Here is a 25971-nt window from a genome sequence, read left to right on the forward strand (position 1 = left end):
GTCCCTGGAACCGTGCTGAGTCCTTTTTATACATCCCATCATTAATGCCCACAACGACCCCTATGATAGGTACTGTTCCTATCTCCACTTCACAGATGAAGAAACTGAGATTAAATCAGGTTAAGGGATGGGCCTGAGGCTGACCCAGTATTTGGACCCAGGACTGTCTGACTCAGAAGTGTGTGTGTGTGTGTGTGTTAATAATCATTTATTTGGCTGAGTGGGGTCTTAGTTGCTGCCTATGGGATCTCTGCAGGTCTGCGGGCAGCGGACAAGTTCTCTAGTTGTGGCACGTGGGCTCCAGAGCACACAGGCTCAGCAGTCGCGGGCAATGCCTTAGCTGCCCAGCGGCATGTGGTGGCTCAGTGATAAAAGAACCCGCCTGCCAATGCAGGAGACTTGGTTCGACCCCTGGGTTGGAAAGATCCCCTGGAGGAGGAAATGGCAACCCACTCCAGTATTCTTCCCTGGGAAATCCCATGGACAGAGGAGCCTAGCGGGCTACAGTCCATGTGGTTGCACAGAGTCGGACATGACTGAGCGACTTAACAACAAAAACAAAACAAAGTGGGATATTAGTTCCCCGACCAGGGATGGAACCCACGCCCCCTGCATTAGAAAGCAGGTCCTTAACCACTGGACCACCAGGCAAGTCCCCTAGAAGTGTGCTCCTGATGCTTTAGCAACTTTGCCTGTGAGAGGACCCAGGCAGTCCTCAGCAGGGTTGGAAATGCCCCGTCTGGGGAGAGGCCTCAGGGCGCCAGGGACAGGCCCACTCCTCCAGGAAGGGAGGCGTGTGTGCCCCAGGGCCAGCGCTGGGCTGGTGAGTGAAAGCAACACCGCTTGTCCCGGGAGTTCCAGAACTGGGGGGAACGGAGAGCAAGGCCCCAGCCTCACAGCCTCTGGGCTCCCTGCGATCTCACGGGGCCTCTGCTCTACCCAGTGCAGTGAGGACTGGGCCCAGGGCTCTGGAAGGATCTCCAGCTCTGCTCGCTGCCTGGGGCAGGGGATGGAAGAGGGGTTGCGTGGGGAGGCCTGAAGAGGTGGGCTACATGGGGAGGGTGGGGGGTGGTGCTCGGAAGACCCCTGCCTCCTGGCCCCGGAGGGGGGTGCTGAGCGGCTCTGAGAGCAGGGTCCTGTGTTTGTAAACATCATTAATCAGGGATTAGCAGATGGGCATGCTAATTGCACCTGTGGAAGTCAGAGACCTCAAGGTTGATTACAAACTGTGGGGCTCCCTGGCGCCCACCCTCCCTGTAGTAGGGGGGCTCTAGTTGAGGATCCCAGCCTGGGGGAGGGAACTGGCAATTTAGCCTTCTGCAGGAAAAAAAAAAAAAAAAAGATGCCAGCCCTGGAGGGGGCAGGGTGCTCTGGCAACCCCAACCTCCTAGGAATGTCATTTCAGCCCCGCCTCTCCCAGCTCCCTCTGTTCTCCCCAGTAAACCATTGTGTGTTGTGGCTAAAAGGGGTCCTAGAGCCTCTGGGGAAACTGAGGCCAGGGTGGTGGGAGGGCAGGGCCACGTCCTGACCTCTAGGTCGGCCCATGTCGGCTGAGAGAACATCTCGAAGTCTGAGGACACAGGGCCGGGGGCTTTACGGGCACGACCCCCCCACGTGGACACTGTTGCTGTGCCTACTCACAGACGAGGAAAGCCAAGGCTTGGCACGACCACCAAGTGTCAGAGGACACTTGAGGACACGACCACCAAGTGTCAGAGCTGGAACTCACAGCGCACACGGCTTACCAGCCAAGGTCTGGCCTCAGCCACGGCCGCGCTCTCCTCTGGCCGCACCCTGACGCTGCTGGCCTTCCTACCCACGGCCACAGCTGCCCCAGCTCCCGGGGTTTAACCACACCAGCTGAGCTGAGCAGCCTCCATGTACCTGGCACCTGAGGTCACGCGCAGAGAAGCAGGCCTCATCCTTGGCCTCGGGTGCGTTTTCTTCATTTGGAGAGTGTCTGGGTTGCATGACACTACCACGTATCTGTATGTCCTGGGCAGGTAATTACAGCCGCAATTCCCTCTGGTTCAAGTGAACCTGTCTTCCCGAGGACAGCCAGCCTGCTGCCTGGGGGGAAGAAGCAGGAAGGAGCCACCTGGGCCTGGCTGTTTCCCCAGGGGAGTGGCCCTGGGGGTGACCCAGACCCCTGGGACTCAGAAAGCTGACGGACAGCAGGCCCAAGGTTAGAGAGGGGTCCGGACACCACAGAGGGGTCAGTGGGCAGAAGAGGGCTCTGGACCCCAAGAACACCCACCCCTACTTCTAGGCTCCATGCTAGCTTTAGTTCTGGAGAGCACAGCTCAATTCTGTACCCCAGTATGGGGGGGAGCACCAGGACACCTCAGCCTGTTTCCACCAGATCGATTAGTCTGGGATCTCCAGAGAAACAGAACCTCTCTCTCTCTCTATATATATATATATTTGATTTCCCAGGAGTACAGTGGTAAAGAATCTGCCAATGCAGGAGATACAAGATGCAGGTTTGATCTCTGGGTGAGGAAGATCCCTGGAGAAGGAAATGACTACTCACTCCAGTATCCTTGCCTGAAAAATCCCATGGACAGAGGAGCCTGGTGGGCTAGTCCATGAGGTTGCAAAGAGTCAGACATGACCAAGCATGCATGCATGTTCGTGCACACACACACATATATGCATACCCTACACACACACACTATATGTTATAAGGAGTTGGGTCATGTGATTACAGAGGCTGAGAAGCCCCAAGTTCTGCAGGGTAGGGCTGGAAACCCCAGGAGAGCTGATGACGTCGTAACCATCTAAGGGCCAGCAGGCCTGAGACCTAGGAAGAGGCCATGTTTCACTTCCAAAAGGCAGGCAGAATATTCTCACTTGGGGAAGGGTCAGCCTTTCTGTTCTACTGGGGTCCTCAACAGACTGGACAAGGCCCACCACACAGGGGAGTGCCATCTGCTTTACTCAGCCCAGCAATGCTAATCTCACCCAAAAATACCCTCACAGAACCACCCAGGATAATGTCTGACCAAGGATCTGGGCACCCTGTGGCCCACTCGGGTTGACACATTGACCTGAACCCTCACATCCAGGTTTGAATTATGATGTACCAGTCCTGGGCACACAGTCCTGTAGTTTACACAGCACTCTTTAATCTTTACAACTTCCCTGTTGGGGAGAGGGTAGCTGGAGCAGGTGTAGATGGCATTATCCCCATTGTACAGATGAGGAAACCGAGACACCGCCCAGGGAGGAAGCCAGAGTCAGGGCTGGATCCAGCATCTTCTGAAGAACCTTGGGGACAGGTAAAAGCTTGCTTGGCCCAAACTTTCAGATATGCTCTCAAAAGCACGGGTGTGAACGGTATGGAAGCAGTTGGACATATGCCGGAGTTTGACAGCCAGTGATTCTCCAACTGGCAGTATACTGGCCATCAGCTGGACAGTTCTTAAAAAAAAATGCTGGTGTCTGGCTTCTTCCCAAGAGATGCTGACTCAGTGAGCCTGGTACCTCCGCACACCTGGACTATTCAAGTGACCCTCCCATTCCCTGACCCCAGGATGCTAAGGCATAGCCGCAGTCAAAAACCACACGAGGGGAACCACCCTGGTGGGCAGAGGTTAAGACTCAGTGCTTCCACTACAGCGGGCACGGGCTTGATCCCTGGTCGAGGAACTAAGATCTCACTTACCCTGTGGTGCAGCTGGAAAAAAATAAGAAAAACAAACACACTGGCCTCTTCGCCGAGAGCGCAGAGGTGATGCGGGAGGCGGTGTCGTATACCTGAGAGGATGGAGGTCACATCTGTGTGGCAGTCAGGGACAGGGCTCGGGGGAAACCCGTGTGGTGGAGATCTATGGAGTGTATGAAGGAGGGGTTCCTCCTCCTTTTTGAGAGGAAAAGCTCTGACTTTAAAGCCATCTTTGTCCCTTTTATTTCTAATTTACTTTTTAATTGGAGGGATTCCCTGGTAGTTCAGACGACAGTCTGCCTGCAATGCAGAGACCCAGGTTCAATCCCTGGGTTGGGAAAATCCCCTGGAGCAGGAAATGGCAACCCACTCCAGTATCCTTGCCTGGAAAACCCCATGGATGGAAGAGCCTGGCGGGCTGCAGTCCGTGGGGTCCCAGAGTCGGACACGACTGAGCGACTTCACTTTCACTTTTTAACTGGAGGAAAACTGCTTCACAATGTCCTGTTGCTTTCTGCCGTACAACAACCCAAATCAGCTGGAATTATACTACTTAAAAAAAAAAAATTTGGCTGCACCAGGTCTTAGCTTCAGCACATGGGCTCTTTAGGCGTGGCACATGGGATCTAGTTCCATGACTAGGGATCAAACCCAGGCCCTCTGCCTTGGGAGCACAGAGTCTTAAGTACTGGACCGCCAGGGAAGTCCCATCTTTGGCCTTTTTAAAATTGAAGTTCAGTGTCTTTCTAAACTGGCATCACCATTAGAATTCAAGATGAGTCCATCCCACAGAGAACAGGGCAGTACTACTTACTAAGCACCTACAACCTGTAAGGCCCCGAGTTCTTCTCCCCCATCTCCCCTCCCCGCCACCCAGGGAGGCAGGATTACCCCTGCCCATTGACGAGCAGGAGGCTGAGGAACTGGCTGAGGTCACAGCATCAGGACCTGCGCCGCGGGTGGCCATCCCCCAGACCCGCGCTCCCAAGCAGTGCAGCTCAAGGGCTGATTCCATCCCCCTGGGGACGTTTTCAGTTGTCACAACTCAGGGGAGAGAGGGTGCTTACCGTCACCTTGTGGGCAGAGGCCAGAGATGCTGCTCAACACCCTACAATGTACAGGACAGGCCTTCACAAGTTACCCAGCCCAGAACATCAGTAGAAACCTAACGGTTCCTGGCCTGGGCTGCAACTGAGACCCATCTGGGGGAGCTTTAAAAATTCAATGTTCGGAATTTCCCTGGTGCCTCAGCGGTAAAGAATCCACCTGCCAATGCAGGGGACGAGGGTTCGATCCCTGATCCGGGAAGATCCCACATGCCGTGGGGCAACTAAGTCCATTCATTGCAACCACTGAGCCTGTGCTCAGAGCTGGCAGCTGCAGCCACTGAGCCCTTGTACAACTACTGAAGCCCGTGCAGCGCAGCTAGAGTCGCCCCTGCTCTCCACAACTAGAGAGCCCGAGCAGCAAAGATCCAGCACGGCCAAAACAGAAAATAGATAAAGTCCTTTAAAAAAAGTCGGATGTTCATGTCGCACCCTGACCAATTCCATCAGGCTGAGAGGGGTGTCAGCTGTTTTTCAAAGCTTGCCACGTGGTTCCAGTGAGCAGCCAAGACTGCTCTAAGCTACTTATCCTAGTGGCCTCTGCTCCACTCACGGGAGCCTGGGAGAGGAGGACCGAATCTGTCTGGGTTGTACAATAAATGGCAGATCTGCAAGGTCCTCACCACCTCCCAGAATCAAAGGCCAGAACTCTGGTTCGGCAGGTCCTTCCATGGAGGCCGGCTAACTGGTGACTCACCCATGGCGGGTACTGGAGGGCCAGTGAGTTGGCAGGTATTTGCTAATCTTTCCCCTGCCTCTCTGGGGTGAGTCACAGCCAGGAACCGCCCCGGGTGGCTGTGAAAGCTTCCCAAAGAAACTGTGGACCAAAGAGCAAGGCTGCCACCTAGTGGAGGAACCAGAAAGAAGGGGTGCCTGCCGGATATCAAGTGATGTTTTACTGGATCCTCACAACAGCCCTGGGGCAGAGGCGCAGACGGCGGCCACTAGACACAGAAAGATGAAGCCGTGTGCTCACAGGGTTTGAGCCTGGATTTGCACCTATCTGGCTCACAGGAGTGCCCCGGGCTTCCCTCTGCCTTCTCACACCCGTCCAAGAGGAAGAGGACCCTGGATGGGGCTGCCTGATTCCCTTCTGACGTCCAAAACGCCCCCTCACTTCCAGGCGGGACCTGGGAAGAAAGAGACCCTCCGTCCCAGCGCAGCGTAGAAATGAACAGGCTGCCCTCTCCAACCGCAAGTCCAAAAAAAATGGGAAACTGAACTTCCTGTGGTCTCTACCACAAAGCTTCGGGCTCCCGGGGACAGCGGTTTATAAACAGAGGCCTGATGCACACTCATAAGAACACAAGAGATTCCAGCACATTCAAGGGTGTGGGTGCGGAGGCTCCCCAGCAGACACTGTGGACAGTCCCGGTTAGCCCCCGTCTTGTCTCTTCTCTTCTGATCCTGAGGACGGTCCTGGGTGCTGAGCCACACTGGCTGCTTCAGATGCGGCCGAGGGATCTTGGGGGTCTTGGGGAAGTTGCTCTCTCCTCCCTTCCACTGGGAACCCCTTCCTCTGGCTGCAGATGGAGTGAAGAAGGATTCCTGCACAGACAGACAGATGGAAAAGAGGAGGGACCATGGGCCAGGCACTTCCTCACTTCATCCTCAAGAGGCTGTAGGGGACTTCCCTGGTGGTCCAGTGGTTAAGAACCTGCCTGCCAATTCAGGGTACATGGGTTCCATTCCTGGTTCAGGAAGATTCCACATGCTCTGCAGGGCAACGAAGCCCATGCACCACGCACACAAACGAGAAGTCACTGCAATGAGAAGCCTGCAACTAGAGAGTGGCCCCTGCTCACCTTAACTAGAGAAAGCCCTTGGGCAGCAATGATGACCCAGAGCAGTCAAAAGAAATTAATTTTTTAAAAGGTGTAGACATTTTCCTCATTTGGCACATATAAGCAATTCAGACAGAAAAATTGAGAAGGGTATCTAGGGTGAATTGAAGCAGCTGTATGCATGTGATCAGAGGGAGAGAAGGAAGGGGAGAGGAAACTCACCTGCGGCCACGGAGACGTTTAAGGACTCAAGTCCAGGAGGCAGCTGCCGGCCGGGCAGGATGGTGAGGAGAAGCTGGCAGGAGGCCTGCACTTCCCGGGAAAGACCAGAGCCCTCGTTCCCTGCAGAGCAGGGGAGCCGGAGGGTTACAGAGGCCCCAGCTGGGCAGGAAGGCACTCAGGAAGCTTGCATCTCGGCAAAGAGCAGGGACATCTACCTACCCAGCACGAGGAGGGTAGGCCGGTCCCATAAGAACTCCAAGCAGCGAGTGATGGGGATCTTGGAGGACGGGGCGATCTCAGGCCCCGGGCAGCCCACCGTGCCAGCCACGAGCCAGCCCTGCCGGGCTCTGGCCTGAAAGGGGAGGAGAAATCAGTCCTTCAGCGGAGCACTGGCCGGGAGGAGCCCGGCCTTGCCCATCTAGTCATTCCCTCGTTGAGCCGCTGGATTCAGTCAGTAGTTATCAAGCACCTAGAGTGGATAGGCTCTGTGCTCGGCACTGGGGATAAGGCCATGAACCAAACAGGCCCAAACCCCAGCCTCACAGTAGGGTGATCAGGGATGCCTCACTGAAGTGTAGCCTCACTCTGAGAGAGACAAAGCCTTTGAAGGGTTTTGGGCGGAGAAGCTGTGACATGGTCTAACTTACGTCTCTACAGAATCACTCTGTCTATGTTGAGAGCAGAAACAAGCAGACCAGTTAGGTTTCTGCAGTGATACAGGCAGAGATGCTGGTGGCTTGGACCACAGTGGTAACAGTGGAGATGGTCAGAAACGGTCAGAATGTGGAAATAAGGTCAAGGTAAAAATGAAAGGAGGTGCCTTAACAATATCCGTTTATTTTAAATCCTTTTCTAAATCTCTGGGTCAAACCTGAACTACCTGTACCTTTGTCGTCAGCTGCATGTGCAGGACTGGACAATCACATCCTTGTAAGACAGGTGGGATGTGGGAGAGAGAGCAGGAAGAACCGAGGAGGATGCCAAGGCCTAAACAACTGAAGGCAGGAGGAGCTGCCATCAAGTGAGCTGGCTAAATCTGCAAAAGGAACAGGAACATTTGGAAATCTTGTTTGAAATGCCCATTAGACAGAAAAAAGAGCTGTTGAGTAGGCAACTAGATATGTGAATCTGAGGTTCAGGAGCAAAACCCAGAAGGATATATATTTGGGAGGCATTCGAATCTAAAAGGCAATTTAAAACCATCAGATTGCATGTGACAAACAAGAAATGAGTATGTACCGAAAAGGGACCCAAGGACTGAGGGGCCCTGGGGGATGGGCAGGGAAACTGCTAAACACGGGCCAATACTGCCCCCTTGTGTCCAGCAAGGGAAGCACAGCTGAAGACAAATGCTGATGGACCAGGGGTTTTGCTAAGGTCGCGAAGAGCCGACACTGAAGCGACTTAGCAGCAGCCGCAGCAGCCCCTTCCTTCGTAAACATCAAAGTGGGTTTTTTTGGTGGTGGTGACGATGCTGCTGGTGGTAGTGGTTTGGGGGGTTTCTTTTGTTTGTTTCTTCGTGTGTGGGAGGGACCAGGGGGAAGGGATAGACTAGTCCTTGTCCAAAGAGCCTTTCAAACTGCTTCCCTACAGGATGAAGCAGGAACCACTGGTTTCTCAGGAGTGAACATTTACTGAAGACCTACTTACTAGATGGGCTTCCCTGGCAGTTCATATGGTAAAGAACCTACCTGCAATGCAGGAGACCTGGGCTTGATCCCCTGGGTTGAGAAGATCCCCTGGAGAAGGAAATGGCTACCCACTCCATTATTCTTGCCTGAAGAATTCCATGGACAGAGGAGCCTGGCGGGCTACAGTCCATGGGGTCCCAAAGAGTTGGACATACTGAGCAACCAACATTTTACTTACTAGGCAGTGAACTGAAAGTCACTCAGTCATGTCGACTCTGAGACTCCATGGACCTACAGTCCATGGAATTCTCCAGGCCAGAATACTGGAATGGGTAGCCTATCCCTTCTTCAGCGGATCTTCCCGACCCAGGAATCGAATCAAGGTCTCCTGCATTGCAGGCAGATTCTGTACCAACTGAGCTCTCAGGAAGCCCCTAGCCAGTGAAGCACTGAGTAACCTGCATGAGGAGCAACAGGTGTGCCTCTGAAAGGAGTGCAGTGAAAGTCCGTAACATCAGGTTCTGCTCCAGGTATGCTTTTTAAAACTCCAGATCCTTCTCTTCTCAAAGCGATTTACATGGCTGGATGAATCACAGGCTGGAATCAAGATTGCCAGGAGAAATATCATCAACCTCAGATATGCAGATGATACCACTCTAATGGCAGAAACTAAGAGGAACTAAAGAGCTTCTTGAGGAGGGTGAAAGAGTGAAAAGGCTGGCTTAAACTCAACATTCAAAAAAATGAAGATCATGGCATCTGGGCTCATTACATCATGACAAATAAAAGGGGAAAAAGTGGAAACAATGACAGGTTTTATTTTGGAGGCTCCAAAATCACTGCAAATGCTGACTTTAACTATGAAATTAAAAGATGCTTGCTCCTTGGAAGAAAAGCTATGTCCAAACTAGACAGCATATTAAAAAGCAGAGACATCACTTTGCCTACAAAGGTCCATATAGCCAAAGCTACAGTTTTTCCAGTAGTCGTGTATGGATGCGAGAGTTGGACCATAAAGAACGCTGAGCTCCGAAAACTTAATGCCTTCAAATTGTGGGGCTGGAGAAGACTCTTGAGAGTCCCTTGGACTGCAAGGAGATCAAACCAGTCCATCCCAAAGGAAATCAATCCTAAATATTCACTGGAAGGACTAATGCTGAAGCTCCAATGGCCACAATACTTTGGACAGGGAAGCCTGGCGTGCTGCAGTCCGTGAGGTCGCAGAGTGGTCACGACTTAGTGACTAAACAAACAAGGAAGCGATACCAACACGCCCCCCCACCCCCTCCCTCTCCTCCCTCAGCTGCTGGCCGGGAGGCCCTTGGAGACTGAGCTTGGCTCATTTCTTCTCCTTTATTGACACACCCCCGCTTCCCCCTCGCCATTACCTGTAAAAAACCGGCCAGGTCATCAGTGGAGAACACGTCCATCACCTCCATAGCCCCGGCGCTGGCCTTGCTGACTACTGGAGTGAGCGGGCAGCTGCAAGGTTTCCCCATGCCACCATATGAAGCCGGGTAACCTCAGGCCCGGTGCTGTGCCCTCCCCCATACCCCACGGGTTAGGGGGTAAGAATTCTGGCGTCGGGGAGGTCTGGTTGAGGGACCACCCAAGGGTCAAGGTGCTTAGGAACTCGGCTGTGCCTCCAGATGGGGACGCGCGGGGAATAAGGGGCGTCCGTGCCTGTTTCTCCGGCTGGTGATGACCTTATCCACTCCGAGGAAGTGAGCGGAGCGCAGCACGGCCCCAAGGTTCCGGGGATCCTGCAGCCCCTCGAGGACTAGCCACAGCTGCTGGGGGTCGTCTCCTGGTCGGGCCTTCTCGGCCTCGGCCTCGGCCCAGGGCCGGGGCCGCAGGGGGCTCACTTCCATGCAGACGCCCTGGTGAACCTGGTGGCGGCACAGGACGTCCAGCTCCCGCCGCCGGGGCCGCAACACCGGGATGGTCCGCGCCTCGGCCGCGCGCAGCAGCTCAGCCCTCTGCCCCTCCAGCCCGGACCTGCCGGCCTGGATTAGGAGCCGGGCGACGCGGCGGCGGGCGGCCCGCAGCGCCAGGAGGCACGGGGACAGGCCAAACAGGAGCTCCAGGCCCCCGGCCGGCCGCGGCACCGACCCCAGGTCATCCAGGGGCAGGCGGCCGAGCTCCTCCCCGCCTGGCCGCGCCCCGCGCCGCGTCGCTTGGGAGAAAGGACGCGTGAGGAGGTGGCCGCAGCAGCGCCAGGTCGCGGCCCCGGCGGCCGGGGGCAGCGCCATGGTCGATGCCCGGGCTGCGTCCCCAGGGGCACTCACTCCCGCCGGCGCCGTCCCCCACGTGAGCCGCTCCGCTTCCGCGTCCGGACGCCCCGCCCCCGCCCGGGAGCTGCAAGGCGCATGTGCGGCGGCCAGGCCGTCTCTACAGCGCCCCCTTCAGGGCAGACGGAGCGACCACCATCCACCGCCGAGGCGCCGGGGCTAGGGGGTGCTCGCCGCTGAACTGACCCGACTGCGGGCCGGGCGGCGTCGTGCACCCTCCAAGGCCTCGGGAGGCTGGAGGACCTTTCACCCCGGCGCCAGCAAAGGACACTTAAAGGCGATGTGTTGGGTCTCCTCTCCAACCTGGCTGGGCGTGGTGACGCCCTCCGCCACCGGGTGCTGGCAGTATTCCTCCGGAGCTGCTTCTGCATCCAACCTCTCCGCTACACCTCCACTACACTACGTCAGACCTTAGCACCGGTCAGCAGAAACCCCACCGATGACTTCCGATCCCATGGCCCTGATTCTCTGAGTGACAGCTCTGGCCTACTGACAAACCAGCTGATGCCCTTGGCCCCACAGGTTAAGGGCCAGACTCCTTGCTCAGGAATCAGACCCCGCCCCCGACCCCGGGATCCAGGCAGGAGCTACCTTTTCAGCCTCACCGTCAATCCTGCACCAAGTTCTGTGCTATTCCAGCACTGCATGCTCTTCGGGGCCTCTCTGCCTGGCGCGCCCTGCTGTCCTCTTTTTCTGGCCGGAAATTCCTACCCATTTTCCAGACCCAACCCAAAAGGTAATTCACTCCAGGAAGGATGCCCCCAATCCACCCACCTTCCCGCTCTCGGGCAAGAAACTCTGAGACACAATCATTCCTCATCAAAGGAAGGGGGAAGAACTGAAAGACACTTCTGCAGCCAAGATTTTTTAATGCAATTTTTCTTTTTTTAAGGATCACAGTGAAACCCACTTGGGAGGCAGGCCCTGGTATTCTGCTGCCATAGTCAGTGGAGTGAGGACCCCACCAGGGGTGGAGAAGCCGCAGTGGGGCTGGAGAACTGAGCCAGAGCAAAGAAGGGGGGGGGGGTGGGGGTGGGGGAGAGAAGGAAGCCTGGAGCCCTGATCAGCATTCAGATGGAAGGTGAGGGCTTCCCTCCGCCGCCTCATCCTCAAGGGATGGTGGAAGTGGGGGTTCAGGAAGATAAGGGAAAGCCCCACTTTTGGCCACAGTCCCTTCCCCAGGCCAAAGGGAAGAAGGCAAGGGCAGCAGACAAAGGCCAGGGAGCCCAAGAAGGGGACCAAGAAAGAAGGAGCAGGTAAAACAATCAGGGGATACCACCTCCTCTCCCCCGACCCATTCATGGTGGAAACAAGTTGACATATAAAAACCTCAAGTTTTCTAGCCCCTGGTGGGGGTGGGGAAAGGAAGTGGAATCCAGGGGTTCAGAAATCAACACCCCCAGTCCAGGGGCAGTTGCCCAGCTGTGAGGGGGTGCGGGGAGGAGCTCCCCACAGGGCACTAGGTCACTTGCTCCGTGGGCCTCATCTGGATGTCTCCGATCTGCAGAAGGCACAAGGCTTGAGGAAGCAGGCACGCTCTCCCCACCCTCTTAAGGCCTCCCCTCTCCGCCGCTGGGCTGGCTGGGCTCCTCCAGGGGACAGACAGCCAAGGCCAGACTCACCTGGACATGTGGGGGCATGCTGAGGACATAGATGACGGCCTCGGCCACGTCCTCAGGTTTGAGACACTGGGAGCACCGGGGGAAAGGGGTGAGGTGAGGACAGAATGGATCCAAGGTCCTCCCCCTACCAGGGAGGTCCTCCCCCCACCAGGGAGGTCCTCTCCAGCATCCACGTTCCCCCACCCCACCCTCCAGGAGAGGCGACGGGCTGGCTGGAAGGGCGAGGTCTGAAGGCCAGGGCTCCTCTGCCTTCATTTAGGCAGTGGGTGGCTTCACTGGGCCCCACCTTCATGTGTTCATAGGTGGCGGCTGCCTTCTCGGGGTCCTTGTCGTGGAGTTTGAAGGCGAACTGTGTCTCCACCACTCCTGGAGAAATGCACTGTGCCAACAGAGACAGCCTGCTTAGGAGCTGAGCCCCGGCCAGAGGTCGGGCCCGGGGCGGGGGGCTGGGAGGGAAAGGACGGAAGCCACAGGGCCCCAGCCTCACAGGGACAGCCGCCCGAGGTCCAGCGGCCACCTCCGCCCTCCAAAGCTGCCACTGGGGGGTCATCAGAATGATTCCTACCAGCTACAGAGCCGTTACTAAAAGCCAGGTCAGCTTTACAAAGTGGCTTCCCTTAAACCCTCATAACCTGCTAGGGGTTCTCATCTCCATTTTACAGCTGGAAAGACTGAGGCGTGGAGAGGCTGAGCGAGCCACCCAAGCTCGGGCAGCCTTCCCGGGGAGAGCCCCAGTCCTGCTTTCCGGCCATGGCCTCCCACGGTCCCTTGTGCTCCCTCAGCCTCGCCCCTCTGCCCTGGCCCCCTCCTCCTAGGATCAAGTCAGCCCCTCTCCCGCCTCAAAGGCAGAGACACGCGGGGACTGTGCCCAGGACGGACGCCGGGCTCTCAGCGGCACACCGGGCCGCAAGTGTGTGCGGCGGGGAGGGGCCGGGGTCAGGGTGCCCCTCACCGTGGCTCGAATGTGGCTCTGGGCCTCCCGGAGCTCTTGCCTCAGCCCCTCCGTCAGCGCGGTGACGGCGTACTTGGTAGCGCTGTAGAAATGGGTCTCGGCCGGGGGTGGCACCCGGTGGCCACTCATGCTGGGCGGAGGGAGGGAAGGGGAAGGAGAGCGTGACGCCGGGCCCACTGCCCCCGCCGCGCATCCGGCTCATCCACATCAGTGGCTCCTCCGGGCCCCCTCCTCCTCCAAGGCCTCCCTCCATGGACCCCGGGATTCCCTCTTCAGTCCACGCAGGCGGTCAAAGCGCTCTGCCTTTCACCCGTGTGGTTCACTGAGAGGGTCCTCATGAGAGTCTAGGGCACGGAGGCCGTGTCTCCGCGGGCGCCCCCATGACAGACTGTAGACCCTGAGCCACATGGTGAGGTTCCTGCTGCAGCCTGAGGAACGGAGAACCCCAGTCCTGGGAGGGCCCCCAGGCCTCAGCCGCCAAGGGGCCGAGCTACCCCTTCCAGCCAACGAGGGGCTGGCGTTTGCACGTACTCTTCTTCCCCCGCTGGAGGAGGGCATGGCAGCGCACTCCAGTTTTCTTGCTTGGAGAATCCCATGGACAGAGGAGCCTGGCAGGCTATAGTCCATGGGGTCGCGAAGAGTCAGACATGACTGAGCAACTAAACAACCACAATAACATTCTTCCCTGCTGCCCCAGTTGTGCCATCTGGGTGTTAACTGGGGGTGAAATCCCTATTCTACCACCCCGGGGACAATGAGGTCCAAAGAGGTCAAAGGAGCCGCGGCAGGTCACTCCACTGGGAGGGTGGGGGGCGGCCTGAGCCCCAGCCCCCGCCGCCTCACCTGTTGATGTTGATGATGTGTCCGTCATCCACCTTCCGCTCCCTCATGGACTGGAAGGCTTCCCGCGTGCAGATGCTGAGGGCCAGCACGTTCACCTGCGGGCCGGGGTGGGAGACAATGCGCATCTGCATCTCTGGGCCCGTCTGAGCAGGTGATGGAGCCCAGAGCACCCCGGGGTGGGGGGCACCCCAAACAGGGGCTGGGTCCTACCCGAGACCAAGGACAGGACAGGGCCGCGGGCCTCACATGCCCTCCCCGTCCAGCCACCAGCCCCGGCGGACAGCAGAGGCGGCTCCCCTCGCTGGGTGATGCCCTCAAGTTCCTCAAGTGTATTCGGGAACAGACACCACCCCTCCCCAGAACCCACCCAGGACCCAGGAGCGCTCCCTGTCTTGGCTGTCTCCTCTGCCTCAGGGAATTCACCCCCTTTTCTTCCCCAAATGCCCTGCTCTTCTCTGGGACAGTCACTGGCTCTCCTCGCTCCGAAACAGCCTAAAATCCTTCCTTTAAAAATCTCTCTCCTCGGGACCGCACTCAGCCTTTCACCCCGCTGCTCTCTATGCCTTTCCCGTCCCTCCCTCTAGACTAGAGTGGACGAGAGAAGGCTGGCCCTCCGTCCTTCCACGCTGTCCTCCAACCTCCATCCCATTTACAAGACTGGGGGTGCGGTCACGTGTCACTGCGTGGCAAGGGGCCTCCCAAGGGCATGAGGGCTTCCTGCCTTCCGTGGACCCCGCCCACTCCTGCTCCTCCGGCAGAGGTGACCCCTGGACCCCAGCCTGCGGGGAATAGACGCCCGACGGAAGTGTCTCTGCTCTAAAGCGCCCGCCCAGCCCCACCGCTTAGGCTCGCCCAGGAGGACAAGCAGAGATAAAACTTTCAGCGGGCCTTCACTCTCTCCTCTGCGGAAGAGAGGAGACCAGCTGGGAGGTCAGATGTTTCTCTTTATCAGGTGTCAGCGCCAGGCATTGGGACAGAACACTCCTGGAGTGAAGCTGGCCCGGCGTTCACCGCAGGACACAGGCGGTTTCCAGCCCTGCTTTTGGTCCTCTTAACAATGTGGGTTTGTGGGGCAGAGAACTCAGCTTCTGGGGACGGAGGGATGAAGGAGGAGAAACTAGGAGAAACAGATTGCCTTGGGCCAGGGGAGCGAATCTCCTAGATCTGGGGGTCAAAGGTTCCCTCTGTGATCACTGACGTGGTTCTCTTGGGAGATGCCTCATAAGACAATCCTAAGAGAATGACATAATGTTCCAGCTGAAATGGGTCTTAGGGATTTCATATACGTGCCTCGCTTTACAGTCAGCCAAGCTGAGGTCTAGGTTTAGAGACGCCCTGACTGCAGGTGAGGTCCACAACTTGGATCTCCCAGAAGGTTCTCTGAGAGCAAGGGCAGGGCTGCATATCCCTGTTCAATGTTTCAACGTTCATTGCTCATTTCTGGGCCCAAGCACCTGTCAGGTGCTATTGTGAGCACATATGAAAAGCTCTTGGGGGGAGATAGAAACATTCCATTTACACACTGCTTTCCACTTCTCAGAATTAGTTTCACACCCTGAAGGTACTGCCCCATATTACAATCTAGAGGTTGAAAACCCATGCCCTGAAGGCTGTGCTTGGTCTACACGTGGTTTTAAAACATTCTAAAATTAATTTCCAATCTGTATTAGAAGGTTTCATTCATTTAAAAAATATCTATGGAGTGTCTGCAGGCTGAGGCTATGACAGAATAAAATAGACAAAAGTCCTTGCATTCCTGGAGCTGAGGTTTTGGTGAATGGGGTGGGTGGGGGTCTCCTTGGAAATCAATGCCCCCCGCTGCTCTCAGAGAAGTCCCACGATCTGGCCACACCGGCCCGCGCTTGCTCAGAATGCAGGAGGGGCCCCTCCATGGCCAAGTGCTTCCCCACGTGGTAGGAACCCGCCCACTCTTTGGGTTCCTACCTGGCCTCAGGGGACACTGGAATTTGTGATCCCAGACATTGAAGGCCTAGGTGCAGTTCATCCCAATTAACATGTGAGAAGACTGAAGCTCAGAGAGGGTGACACCGGCCTGAAGCCACATGGTTACTGAGGGGCTGAATGAGACATTATCTTCATCATCTCCTGCCTCTGGGGTCCTTTTCTTCCCATAATACCATGTCCCAAGCACAAAACTGACACCTGGGGACATCTGACCGAAGGCAGTTTCCTTTCCTACCAATTTCCCTTCCAACAGAAGGAAACCAGCTTATAAACACTGCCCCCAGGGGCTCAGAGGAAAGAAGAATGGAAAAGATTTGGCCATTCCTCCACTCCCTCTCCCTCTGGGGAGGAGAAGCAGGGGAGACTCAAAGTGCTCCAGGCAGAAACCTGAAGCCTCCTCTCCCTAGAAGTCTATTTTCCTGCTTTCCTCCTGGCCATAGATGTCTGTCTTCCTGCTTTCCTCCTGGCGGCTGTGACCTGCGTCCCCCCCTACAGACCCCCGCCCCCCGCCCTTACGTTGAACATTTCCTTCCAGCCGCTGGTGCTGCCTGAGAGCAGGGTGTCGGGCCGGGCCAGGCCGGCGTTGTTGATGCAGATGTCCACGCCGCTGTGCTGAGAGCGGACCGCCGAGAACATGGAGAGGATGTCCTCCTCATTCGACAGGTCACATCTGTAGGGGATCAAAGTCCCGGGGTAGCCTGCACTCTTACATTCGGCAGCCAGCTCCTATGAAACCCAACAGGGGTCTAACTGGGATGAGCTGCTCACTCCACACACAACCCACCCCGCGCCCTCAGACCCCACCTCCCGCCGCTGTCACTGCTCACAGAGCCCGCGCCTCTGGTGGCCACCTGGGCCCGTCCCCACAGCCTGACCTCTTGGGTCAAAGTCCAGAGGTGAGAGCAGTCCTGAGCGAGGGTGGGGGAGGCTGAGATCATCAGTGGAGGAACCTCCCAAATAAACTCCAGTCTTCTGTTCAAGAAGGGAGAAGTTTCTGGGGCTCTGGGGTGAGGTGGGGGGTCAGAGAAGGGGCCTGGGGATCCCGGGAATGGAGCGATGTCTCTTTTCTGACTCTTTCCCATCAGGAACACACCTCTGCTCACAGCCACACTCCATCCCATGTCTCTTCCACCAGCGCCGAGTCACCAGGACCTCGATTCGCTTCTCTCCCATCACTCTCCCAACCCCTCTCAGGAGGGCTTATATCTAAATGACCGCTGTCCCTCCACAAGCTGCAGCCAGCTGGCTCAGAACCCTCACACAGACTTCTCACTTTTCAGTTGAGCTCAATGGCCGGTTTCCCCTCGCCCTGCCTATAGAAATGGTCAGAAAGTCCCATGGGGCACCACCCTCCACCCCAGTTTCTCTGGAGACTGTGAGCCAAGTCAGGTAGCAGGTGACACTGGGCACCCCCTGGGCACTGCCAGGGCCCTCAAGACACTAAGGATCCCTGAGAGAGGAAGGTCACTGAGAGATGGCTGAGGTGAGCGGCCATTCAGAAGCAGGAAGAAAACCAGCTGTGGTCGCTTTGGAGGCCAGTGACCGGGCACCTGAGCCTCCTCAAGGTGACTATGGACACGTATGGGTGGGCCAGGGGTGCCAGGGCCAGCTTGGTCTCCTGCCCTGGAATGCCGTCCTACACCCAAACCAAGCCAGGAATAAAGGACTCGGTCAGGTGACCTAGGAAATTCTTTTCTGCTTTAACTTTCCATGAGTTTAAGCAGTACAGTCCTCTGGGACTCAGAAGTCTCCCTTCCCCCAATTTCACCTACTCAACGACCCCCTCGGGAAACAGGGCTTCTCATTGTAGGATGTCGGAAATCAAATTTTGTTTGAGTATCAGTGAATGAATCCATCAACCAATCAAGAAAAGCAGATGGCAGGCAAAACAGCCTGGAATTCTTCCCTCTCCTGGCACACAACTTCTCCATTCCTCCTCCAGACTCAAAGCCCTGCAGCAAAGCCACAATGGAGAGACTGATAATACATGTCTCTGTCGCTGTCTTCTCGTTGCCCTACCTGTCCGCATCTAGCCTCAAAAAGGACCTGAAATCCTGTTAGTCCCCTCACAGCTGAGCCATTCCCCCTCATTAAAGGAGTCCTCCTGGGGGGCGAGTGATCAGTCGGGGGCTCTCCTCGGGGTTCAGGGACCCTTTTCTTGGCTGGTTTGCGGTGGGGGTGGGAGTAGGAAGAGAAGGCAAGAGTGGCTTTAGAATCAGAGAATCACGTGGCCTAATCCCTGGTCTGATCCTCTAGGCTCCGGAGTGGAGGCGGGCCCTGAGCACCTCAGAATAGGAGAAAGGGAGGGGCAGTGCGGGCCAAAGGTATAGCCAGGTGACCTTGGAACCATCTAGGAGCCATAAAGCGTACCTTTGGTCGGCAGCAGGGGAGGGGACAGGCCTCCCTCCAGTACACCTTCCTGCTCAGCCCCACCCAAGGCCTCCTCGCCCTCTCCCTGCCCCAGGGACTTTGAGCATGGGTGGAGGTCAAGCTCAGAACCAGCCTAAACCCTGAGGGGGGTCCTGCCCGGGGTAAATCCAAAGTGCTCCTATGATGGAAACTGCTCATCCTTCTTCCCTGCTCCAACACAGCCAACTTCATTTCCTTTTTCTCTGAGCTCTTAGTGCTCACAACCCTTGGGGCTCCCAACCCACATTAAGAGGAAAACCAGGGGGTTCAGTTCCACATTGCTTTGTCCCCCAGAGCGCACAGGTTCAATGCCCTAGTTTACCTGCTCATTCCCACCTGTGACAGTGAAACTGAAAAAAAGGTCTACTTTATATATACATCCCAATTGTCCCTCATGTCCATCGAGGAGGGGTTAACCCTCACCTTCAGGGGAAGGTGGAGCTGAGCCTCTTCAGAAAAGCTCCACTCCCACTCCAACCCCACTCTCAGTCCTGGGTGAAAAATGAGCAGGATCAAGTCCTCTAGCTCCTGCTCGCTTTGACTATGTGGGCTAGGTCTGGGAACCAGAGGAAGCAATCCAGTTGCCAGCTTAGCCACTGAGGCCAGAAAGCTTTCTTCCCTTCTCCCTGGCTTCTCCTTTTCTCAGCCAACCTGAGCAGGCAGGTAGGGAAGCAAGAGAAAAGATGCCAGGGAGTCAGAGAATTGGTATACTAGAGCAGAGGCTGTCAGGAAAAAAGCTCCCTAACGGACAAGACTTTAAAAAAGCAAAGATAGAGTCCTGCCCTGAGGGATCCAAAAGCCTCCTCCACCAACTAGGCGTCCACCTCTCTGGCCCCTGAGCCCGCTGCAAGTGGCCCTGGGGTGGCGGGCAAGAGGGCAGCGTGACACCTTGGCTCCGACCGCTCCCCATCCCCCACCTGGACCCAAGCCCGGCGGAAACGACGCCACCCGGAGCCACTCGCTCCCCAGCAGGGCCTTACCTCGATGTTGCCCACGGTGCGGGCACAACCCACCACCTTCAGACCCTGCTGGACCAGGGCCCGGGCCACGGCCGCGCCGATGCCCCCCGAGGCTCCCGTCACCAGTGCCAGCCGGTCACGCCACCGCTCCATGCCGGCTCTGGCCAGGGTCCCGAGTCGCCCGCCCACCTCGCTCTGGGAGCAGAGCACTTGGATCGCCGAGCTCCGCCCTGGGTCGTAGGGGGCCGGCCGCTCTCTTGTCACCCCCGCGGCGCCCGCCGTCGACCTGCCCGCGTCAGAGGTACGCCAGGACCTGACTCCACTCTGGCCGGCCTCCGCCCCCTGCTCCACCCTCCGCTCCTCGGCGATCGGCCACATCCCGGCTGGAGGACAAGGCGGGTCGGCGGCCCCGCCCCGCCCCTGCCGCGCGGGCACGGCCCCGCCCCATCCGGCCCTCGCCCGGTCCCCGACCCCGCCCCCTCCCCTCCAGCACGACCCCGCCCCTTCCGGCCCTCGCCTGGTCCCCGCCCCGCCCCTTCCGGCCCTCGCCCTGTCCCCGCCCAGAGCAAACCGCTTCTCGCGGAACTGGGCGGAAAGATCCCGGGAGTTGGTAGTTCTGTTTCCTCCTGTGAGCTCTTAGCCTTGGAGAACGAGGCGCGGCGCGGGCTTGCACCAGGCCTGAGGACGCGCGTACTCGCCTCTTGCTCTGTCCGCCTTGCCTATCCTGACCCAAAGGCCAGGAAGAGAAATTACGGGGCACTTAAGGTGACGCTACTGCCTTCCTCAACCAGCCGGTGGCTGATGGGAACGGTTCAGCTCAGAAGGTTGAGCGTCTCAGCGGTCAACGCTGGGTGACCTTGGGACGGGCTTTCAACCCTGCCTGATCGCTTGGCGTTTCTAACCTTGGAGAACTCATGGTTAAAAATGCAAACACTCCCAAGTACACGTGTATTGGGGTGGAGGGGATTGTATCCCTAATGACCTACAATCTACAACTTCGCTAAGCCCCCCTACTCCCACTGGAGCAAATATACCACGGTGTATGCGAAATATTAAAGCAATAGCTAACATTTATTGAGCGCTTACTGTGGCGGGCATAGTAAAATATATTTTAAGCACCTCAAATATATTAATGTGCACAAGAGCCCTATGAGATAGAACCTATTAACACTGTCATTTTATAGGATATACCGAGACAGATGAGGAGCCTGGCTTGGATGGCAAGCAGTACAGTATTAGGCCAGGGTATGTGTTCTGAAACAGCCTTCACTGTGTCCTCCCTTGTCTCTCCTTAGGTTGTTGGTTCTGCTCAAAGTAGCAGTCACTTTGCTGACCACTAAAGATATTCCATCAAAACACTGAATACTGCCTCACTTCTGCATTCTTTATATAGCCAGCCTTTCAAAGAGCAAACATCTCTGCTGGAATCCCACCACTGAACCAATGGAATAAGCCATGAATGTGGCTGGTGTATTCACTCAGCAAGCACTCCCGTGTTTGGCTCCAAGGGCAAAGATTAAAACAAAACCAGCCCTTGCTTAATTTAGGAATCTCAGGAGAAAACTTCGCTGCAACAGGTGGTGGAAAGAGGATTGGGCTCAGAGCCAAGGGCTGTGGGAGAACTCTTAGTCATTTTTTTATGGATTCCAGGATGAAAGCAAACAAGGGTCAGAAAGGAATTACTCATTTTATCTCTGCCCCAGTCCCCGTACAACACTTTGATTTGAAAAGACAACTCAGGGGGTGGCTCAAAAAAATATCAACTACAAAAGTTAAAATCTCACTAAGCTTCTGCTGTTGCCCACTTGAAATCTGATTAGAAATCTGATTAAGTGGTAGAAAATCCACAAGGTTCATTCCACCCCCACTGCAGAGAGGTACTGACCATCCCACCATTTGTCTGCTGCCCACCAAGTATTATCTGCATGTAGACACAAAGCTCTAAGCACATGATTTTACTGAACTATTGACTCAACCATTTAAATGGCAGCCAAATGCTACTCCCAGGGGTATCTCACCTTCAGTACTCACAGACAGCTTGTGAAAACAGTTAAGTGTAAAGCCAGAGTGACTTTATTGTTGGAAACCAGATAAGGAACAGACACACAGACCACAGTGTGGTCAGCTCTCAGTGTAGCCTTCTGCTCCCAGTTCCCTACGCGCTGAGTAACTACTGACCAGGCAACCCCTGGTTGAAATTCTGCCAAGTTTTGCTTTCACTCTTCTAGTTCAATCTGAACCTCTGAATTTAAGGTGCTTTGTTAATGTTATCAGGGAGCATTATAAATAACAGCAGTTAAAAATCTCACAAGGAAATAGGATGCTAGTCAGTATTTAAAGGTATCACAGCAAATTTATTCTTTCAGAACAAAAGACTGGAATCTGCTTTTCTCAGCTGTCAACTCTGACGAAGGGAAGAATTTTTGTCTTCAACAACCTGTATCTCTCTCCTCATTTGCTCTTCATCCTAACATCATCACTGGTCAAGTAACAAGACCACAGGTGGCTAATTAAAATACTGCCACACATTAAGTAGAAACATGTACACCAAATTTTACTATGCGTATTAATAAATATTCTTTATTTTAAATTTTGCACATTGCGCTTTAACATTACATCCAAACATTTCGCAAGTGGATGTCTACTTTGTAAAACCATATATTCAGCTCATTGTCATTTCTGTACAGAAGTATAAGTACAACATTACTTTTTGCCACTAAGTTGCTTTTTAGTAAGTCTCACAGAAAGAGAAACATTTAATGAAAAGAGATGGCTTAAATCATATGGCAGGCCTGCGCAGCCACACAACTAAAGACACAAGCCTGAAGAAAGAACAAACTAATGAGGTTACCTCCACCGTCTCCCAAAACAAGAAAGAATCACATTGATTTAAGATAAAATTTTGCCATAAGTCACTAAAATTAAAGAGTTTTTTTGAAAGAGAAGGCGCAGTAGTCATCTTGAGTGTTTCATTGAAAGACAGAGCTATTTTATTTATTTAATTTGCTCCAGCCGTTGTCAACCAGCCACTACAAATGGGCCTCTTGTGATCATTTAAGCGGCAGTATTTATTAAATTTCTCCTTCAGATGCTGTCGGTATTGTTCTCTATTGCTGTAGAAAGACTGGTTATTAGCCATAAATGACTGTATTTCATCTTGTGAGATAAAGATTTCCTCATCTGAAGTACATTCAGACTCATCCTGCAAATTAAAGCAGTAGTTAAGATTATGACTTAAATGAAGAATGCAAAATGCTATGCTAATAGAAGACAGCTAAAAATTAAAGCAGGCTAGTTTTTAGTTTTAATTCAGTCACATAAAGCCTTTAAATAGAATGTTTACAGGATAAGCAAAATGTCATTCTGTCTTGGAAAGTACTAAGTAAGAATAAAATGCAACTCAACTTGATTTAAAACTCGATCTATAATTTGTCCTAGAAGCCTACAAGCAGACTACTAACATACCTTAGCCTTTTAAAGTGATTAGAGATGGTTATAAATAACTACCGAATTTTAAATAATCTGACTTTTCTCGGCTGGCTCTATGTTGAAACATTTATCTCCACAAGTTAGGTAAAATATAACCTTTAAAAAACTTATGAATGTACAGTATCACCAATAAACTTTACAACCATATAAAAAAGAAAAAAGCTAGTATTCTAAAGGATTTGTTTCCCTTGGAATCCTATAATGACTACAGAAAAGATGCCACCCTTTTCTTTCCTTGCCCCCCCTCCAAGTTCCACACGAACTATGCCCCAGGTTGCTTGGTATAATTCATCTAAAGTATAAAGACTGCAAATCAATTATACAAGATGCCCCAAGTTCAGTTATGCTTTTATCCTACATGACATGAAGGTTACATGAAGGAAGTAACCCAGAAAATGGGCTCTAGTTCAGATTCTATATACTTTCCTGGTCTGGAAGGTTAGCTACCATTAATTACCACTCAGAAAGGCAGCTTGCTTATAATAACCCCCACCAAGCAGTCAGACTCTTGGACTTGATGCTAACTCTCTGTGCCTCTCCCAACTAGTCTCTTCTACCTTTGAGACAAAGGAGGACAGGAAATGTGCTCCAGAACAGTTACATGGTGGAAGAGCAGGAATGCAGTCACCGAAAAATAATGAAATACTGCCCAAAAGCCTCCTCCCATTCCCAATGTTAAACCCTCAAATACTGTCTCCTCCCACATCTACCCCATGAGTAATCAGTTATCCACAAAAAGATATCATGGCTTACTTACAAGGAGTTCAACTAAACTCTTGGCACCTTTTCCAGAATCAGGACCAAACGATGTTTCTGTAGGTTCTGCAAACTGTGGTACATTTTTCCTATGCTCAAACCAAGGCAGTGGCTGCCCACCCTTTTCAGAGCTGCAACAGCTTTCAGGATGTGCATCTTTGGTCTTGTCACGGTGAAACACTGTGTGCACGGTATTTCCTGAGGTCTCTCGATTACCTGGATCTGTGATACAGCTTCCAAGCTTTTGGATCTGAAACCACAGCAAAAGTGTCTCTCAGGTAAAAAGGTATCTCTCAGGTAAGTATCTCTCAGGTAAAAAGGTGATAGTTTAGTTGCCAAGTCGTGTCTGACTCTTTGCGCCCCCATGGACTGTAGCCCGCCAGGCTAGCTCTGTCCGTGGGATTTCCCAGACAAGAATACTGGAGCGGGCTGCCATTTCCTTCTCCAGGGGAATCTTCCTAACGAAGGGATCGAACCCGAGTCTCTTGTTTGGCAGGCAGGTTCTTTACCACTGAGCCTAGGAAGCCCCAAGAGGCAGAGCATAATAGCAATGATTACTGTTTAAAGAAAAATAAATGCCCTGAGAGTATGTTAAGGTTTTACCAGGAACAGCAGCAGCAGCTGGCAGTTACTCGGCACTCACTGCGCAGCAAACACTCTGCTTCCAGGTGGCTCAGTGGTAAAGAATCTGCCAGCCAACACAAGAAACACGGGAGCAAAGGGTTCGATCCTTCCGTGAGGAAGAGCCCCTGGAGTAGAAAATGCCAACCCACTCCAGTACTCTTGCTTGGGAAATTCCATTAACAGAGGAGCCTGGTGGGCTATAGTCCAGAGGGGTCACAAAAAGTCAGACACAACTGAGCACGCACACACAAACACTACGCTAACCCATCAATATAATCTCATTTCATCTTCACAGAATCTGATCTGACAGGGACTATTATCTCCACTTTACAGCAGGGAAAACAGATCAAGCAAACTGCTCAAGATTACAGAGATAACAGATTAAAAACTATTGTGAAAAAGTGAACTGGATTTATGTCTCACACGCACTGTTGGACAAATGACCACACATCAGACAAACATGCCTATAAAAATCACAAGATGAGCAACCAATAGAACTGCATAGGTGTTCATTCTAAAAAAACAAAAAAAAAAGCCTAGTGACTAAGGTGTGTAGTAACTAAGCCACTCCAAGGAAAAGAGCAAAGGTTTAAGTATGACACTTTATGACACTTACATGTTCATCACATTTCAACATCTTGCTTTTCTTTTTCTTCTTTTTATTTTTTCCTTTGGTGGTGTTCTCTTCAGAATTTGCCCAACATTCAACACAACTATCGCCATCATCCTCTTTGTCTTCACAGTGATGAACACAGGAGTCATCACCTGCAGAAATCAGTAATTTCTTATTTATGTGCTTAACTCAGCCATGTAGCAGAAATAATTGGGAAGCTTAATCTGAACCTACCGTGTTCGTCATGATTACAAATGCCTTCAGTGCAGGCAACATCTGAACCCTCCCGAGAGCCTGTTTCACTCCCTTCCATGCTAGATGAATATCCACAATCACTACCATTACAGTGTGGCGATAAGCCTGAGAACAAATCAAGTGAGTTACTATTAACATGCCAATGAATATATTGAGACAAAGGATAACCCAAATGGGGACTACATAAAAATTTCAAAACCGATGGCTTACTGAAAGTAAAAAGTACATTAAACAATGAAAATATGACTGGAGACTTATGGTTTTTTATTTTATTATTGTTTAACAAACCAAACACTGTAAGTGTTTATATGATATTCTTGGGTCTATAAAGCAGTTCCTAACCTCTAGGTTACAGGCTCTCTGAAAGCTCTTATACTTAAAAGAAAGAAAGAATAAACTTAAGAGTTAATATTTTTTAAACTATTTACTTACCTTTCTTTATTTTAGGGGACCCCAAAAGATTGCCACTGCTAGGACAGGTACAGGATGTACTTTCATTGGTAACAATTACTTCTACACAACTATTACCATCTTCAGTGCTGCCACAGGCTTTGCAGCTGTTTTCTATGAAGTCTGTTTCCTTTAGGGATCAATATTAAGAGATAGTAAAAATCTTTACCTCCATAATGGCTATATTTTAATTTCCTCAACATTAACTAATTAGATAACGATAAAAATTAAAGAAAAAAAAACTATTTTCATGAAGATCATTAATTCATTTAAAAACCAGGAATCAACTATAACCAAGTCAAGACCTTAATGGTATCAGGAAAGTCTAGGACA

At 53.3% G+C, this 25971-nt stretch overlaps 3 protein-coding genes across 8 annotated transcripts in view; all 3 read right to left on the bottom strand.

Moving 5' to 3' along the window:
* Nucleotides 1-5162: 5162 nt before the first annotated feature.
* Nucleotides 5163-10763, bottom strand: MRM1 (mitochondrial rRNA methyltransferase 1). The gene is made up of 5 exons (XM_043482034.1): nucleotides 10094-10763; nucleotides 9799-9892; nucleotides 6999-7131; nucleotides 6780-6899; nucleotides 5163-6321 (listed from the first exon to the last, which is right to left on the bottom strand). The coding sequence occupies exons 1-5, from the start codon at nucleotides 10660-10662 to the stop codon at nucleotides 6149-6151; spliced, it is 1089 nt and encodes a 362-aa protein (XP_043337969.1). The 5' UTR covers nucleotides 10663-10763; the 3' UTR covers nucleotides 5163-6148.
* A 790-nt stretch (nucleotides 10764-11553) lies between these two features.
* On the bottom strand, nucleotides 11554-19883 carry DHRS11 (dehydrogenase/reductase 11). Its single transcript, XM_043482047.1, has 7 exons — nucleotides 19473-19883; nucleotides 16600-16809; nucleotides 14119-14213; nucleotides 13276-13405; nucleotides 12610-12702; nucleotides 12324-12389; nucleotides 11554-12202 (listed from the first exon to the last, which is right to left on the bottom strand). Exons 1-7 carry the CDS (start codon nucleotides 19827-19829, stop codon nucleotides 12161-12163), a joined length of 993 nt encoding a protein of 330 aa, XP_043337982.1. The 5' UTR covers nucleotides 19830-19883; the 3' UTR covers nucleotides 11554-12160.
* Nucleotides 19884-22003: 2120 nt separating this feature from the next.
* Nucleotides 22004-25971, bottom strand: part of GGNBP2 (gametogenetin binding protein 2) — a 32880-nt gene continuing 28912 nt past the window's right edge. For all 6 annotated transcript variants that reach the window (XM_043481938.1, XM_043481922.1, XM_043481906.1 and 3 more), the window contains 5 exons: nucleotides 25621-25768; nucleotides 25168-25293; nucleotides 24937-25085; nucleotides 23698-23946; nucleotides 22004-22653 (listed from right to left, as the gene is read on the bottom strand). In XM_043481938.1, coding sequence (XP_043337873.1) covers nucleotides 22450-22653; nucleotides 23698-23946; nucleotides 24937-25085; nucleotides 25168-25293; nucleotides 25621-25768 — 876 coding nt within the window. In that variant the 3' untranslated portion in view covers nucleotides 22004-22449. The remainder of the gene's footprint in view (nucleotides 22654-23697; nucleotides 23947-24936; nucleotides 25086-25167; nucleotides 25294-25620; nucleotides 25769-25971) is intronic.

This window comes from Cervus canadensis, chromosome 1 (genome assembly GCF_019320065.1).
Source record: "Cervus canadensis isolate Bull #8, Minnesota chromosome 1, ASM1932006v1, whole genome shotgun sequence".
In the NCBI taxonomy this organism is placed as follows: domain Eukaryota; kingdom Metazoa; phylum Chordata; class Mammalia; order Artiodactyla; family Cervidae; genus Cervus; species Cervus canadensis.

What these genes read in the sequence shown, in the direction of transcription:
- MRM1 (XM_043482034.1), bottom strand. Translation starts at nt 10,662, where the DNA reads ATGGCGCTGCCCCCGGCCGCCGGGGCCGCGACCTGGCGCTGCTGCGGC. An exon ending in ATCACCAGCCGGAGAAACAG is followed by an intron (nt 9,893 to 10,093) that starts GCACGGACGCCC and finishes GAAACCTTGCAG; the next exon opens with CTGCCCGCTCACTCCAGTAG. An exon ending in GCCTACCCTCCTCGTGCTGG is followed by an intron (nt 6,900 to 6,998) that starts GTAGGTAGATGT and finishes CCTGCTCTGCAG; the next exon opens with GGAACGAGGGCTCTGGTCTT.
- DHRS11 (XM_043482047.1), bottom strand. Translation starts at nt 19,829, where the DNA reads ATGTGGCCGATCGCCGAGGAGCGGAGGGTGGAGCAGGGGGCGGAGGCC. An exon ending in GCACCGTGGGCAACATCGAG is followed by an intron (nt 16,810 to 19,472) that starts GTAAGGCCCTGC and finishes TGGGTTTCATAG; the next exon opens with GAGCTGGCTGCCGAATGTAA. An exon ending in CACATCATCAACATCAACAG is followed by an intron (nt 13,406 to 14,118) that starts GTGAGGCGGCGG and finishes CCCTCCGCCCAG; the next exon opens with CATGAGTGGCCACCGGGTGC.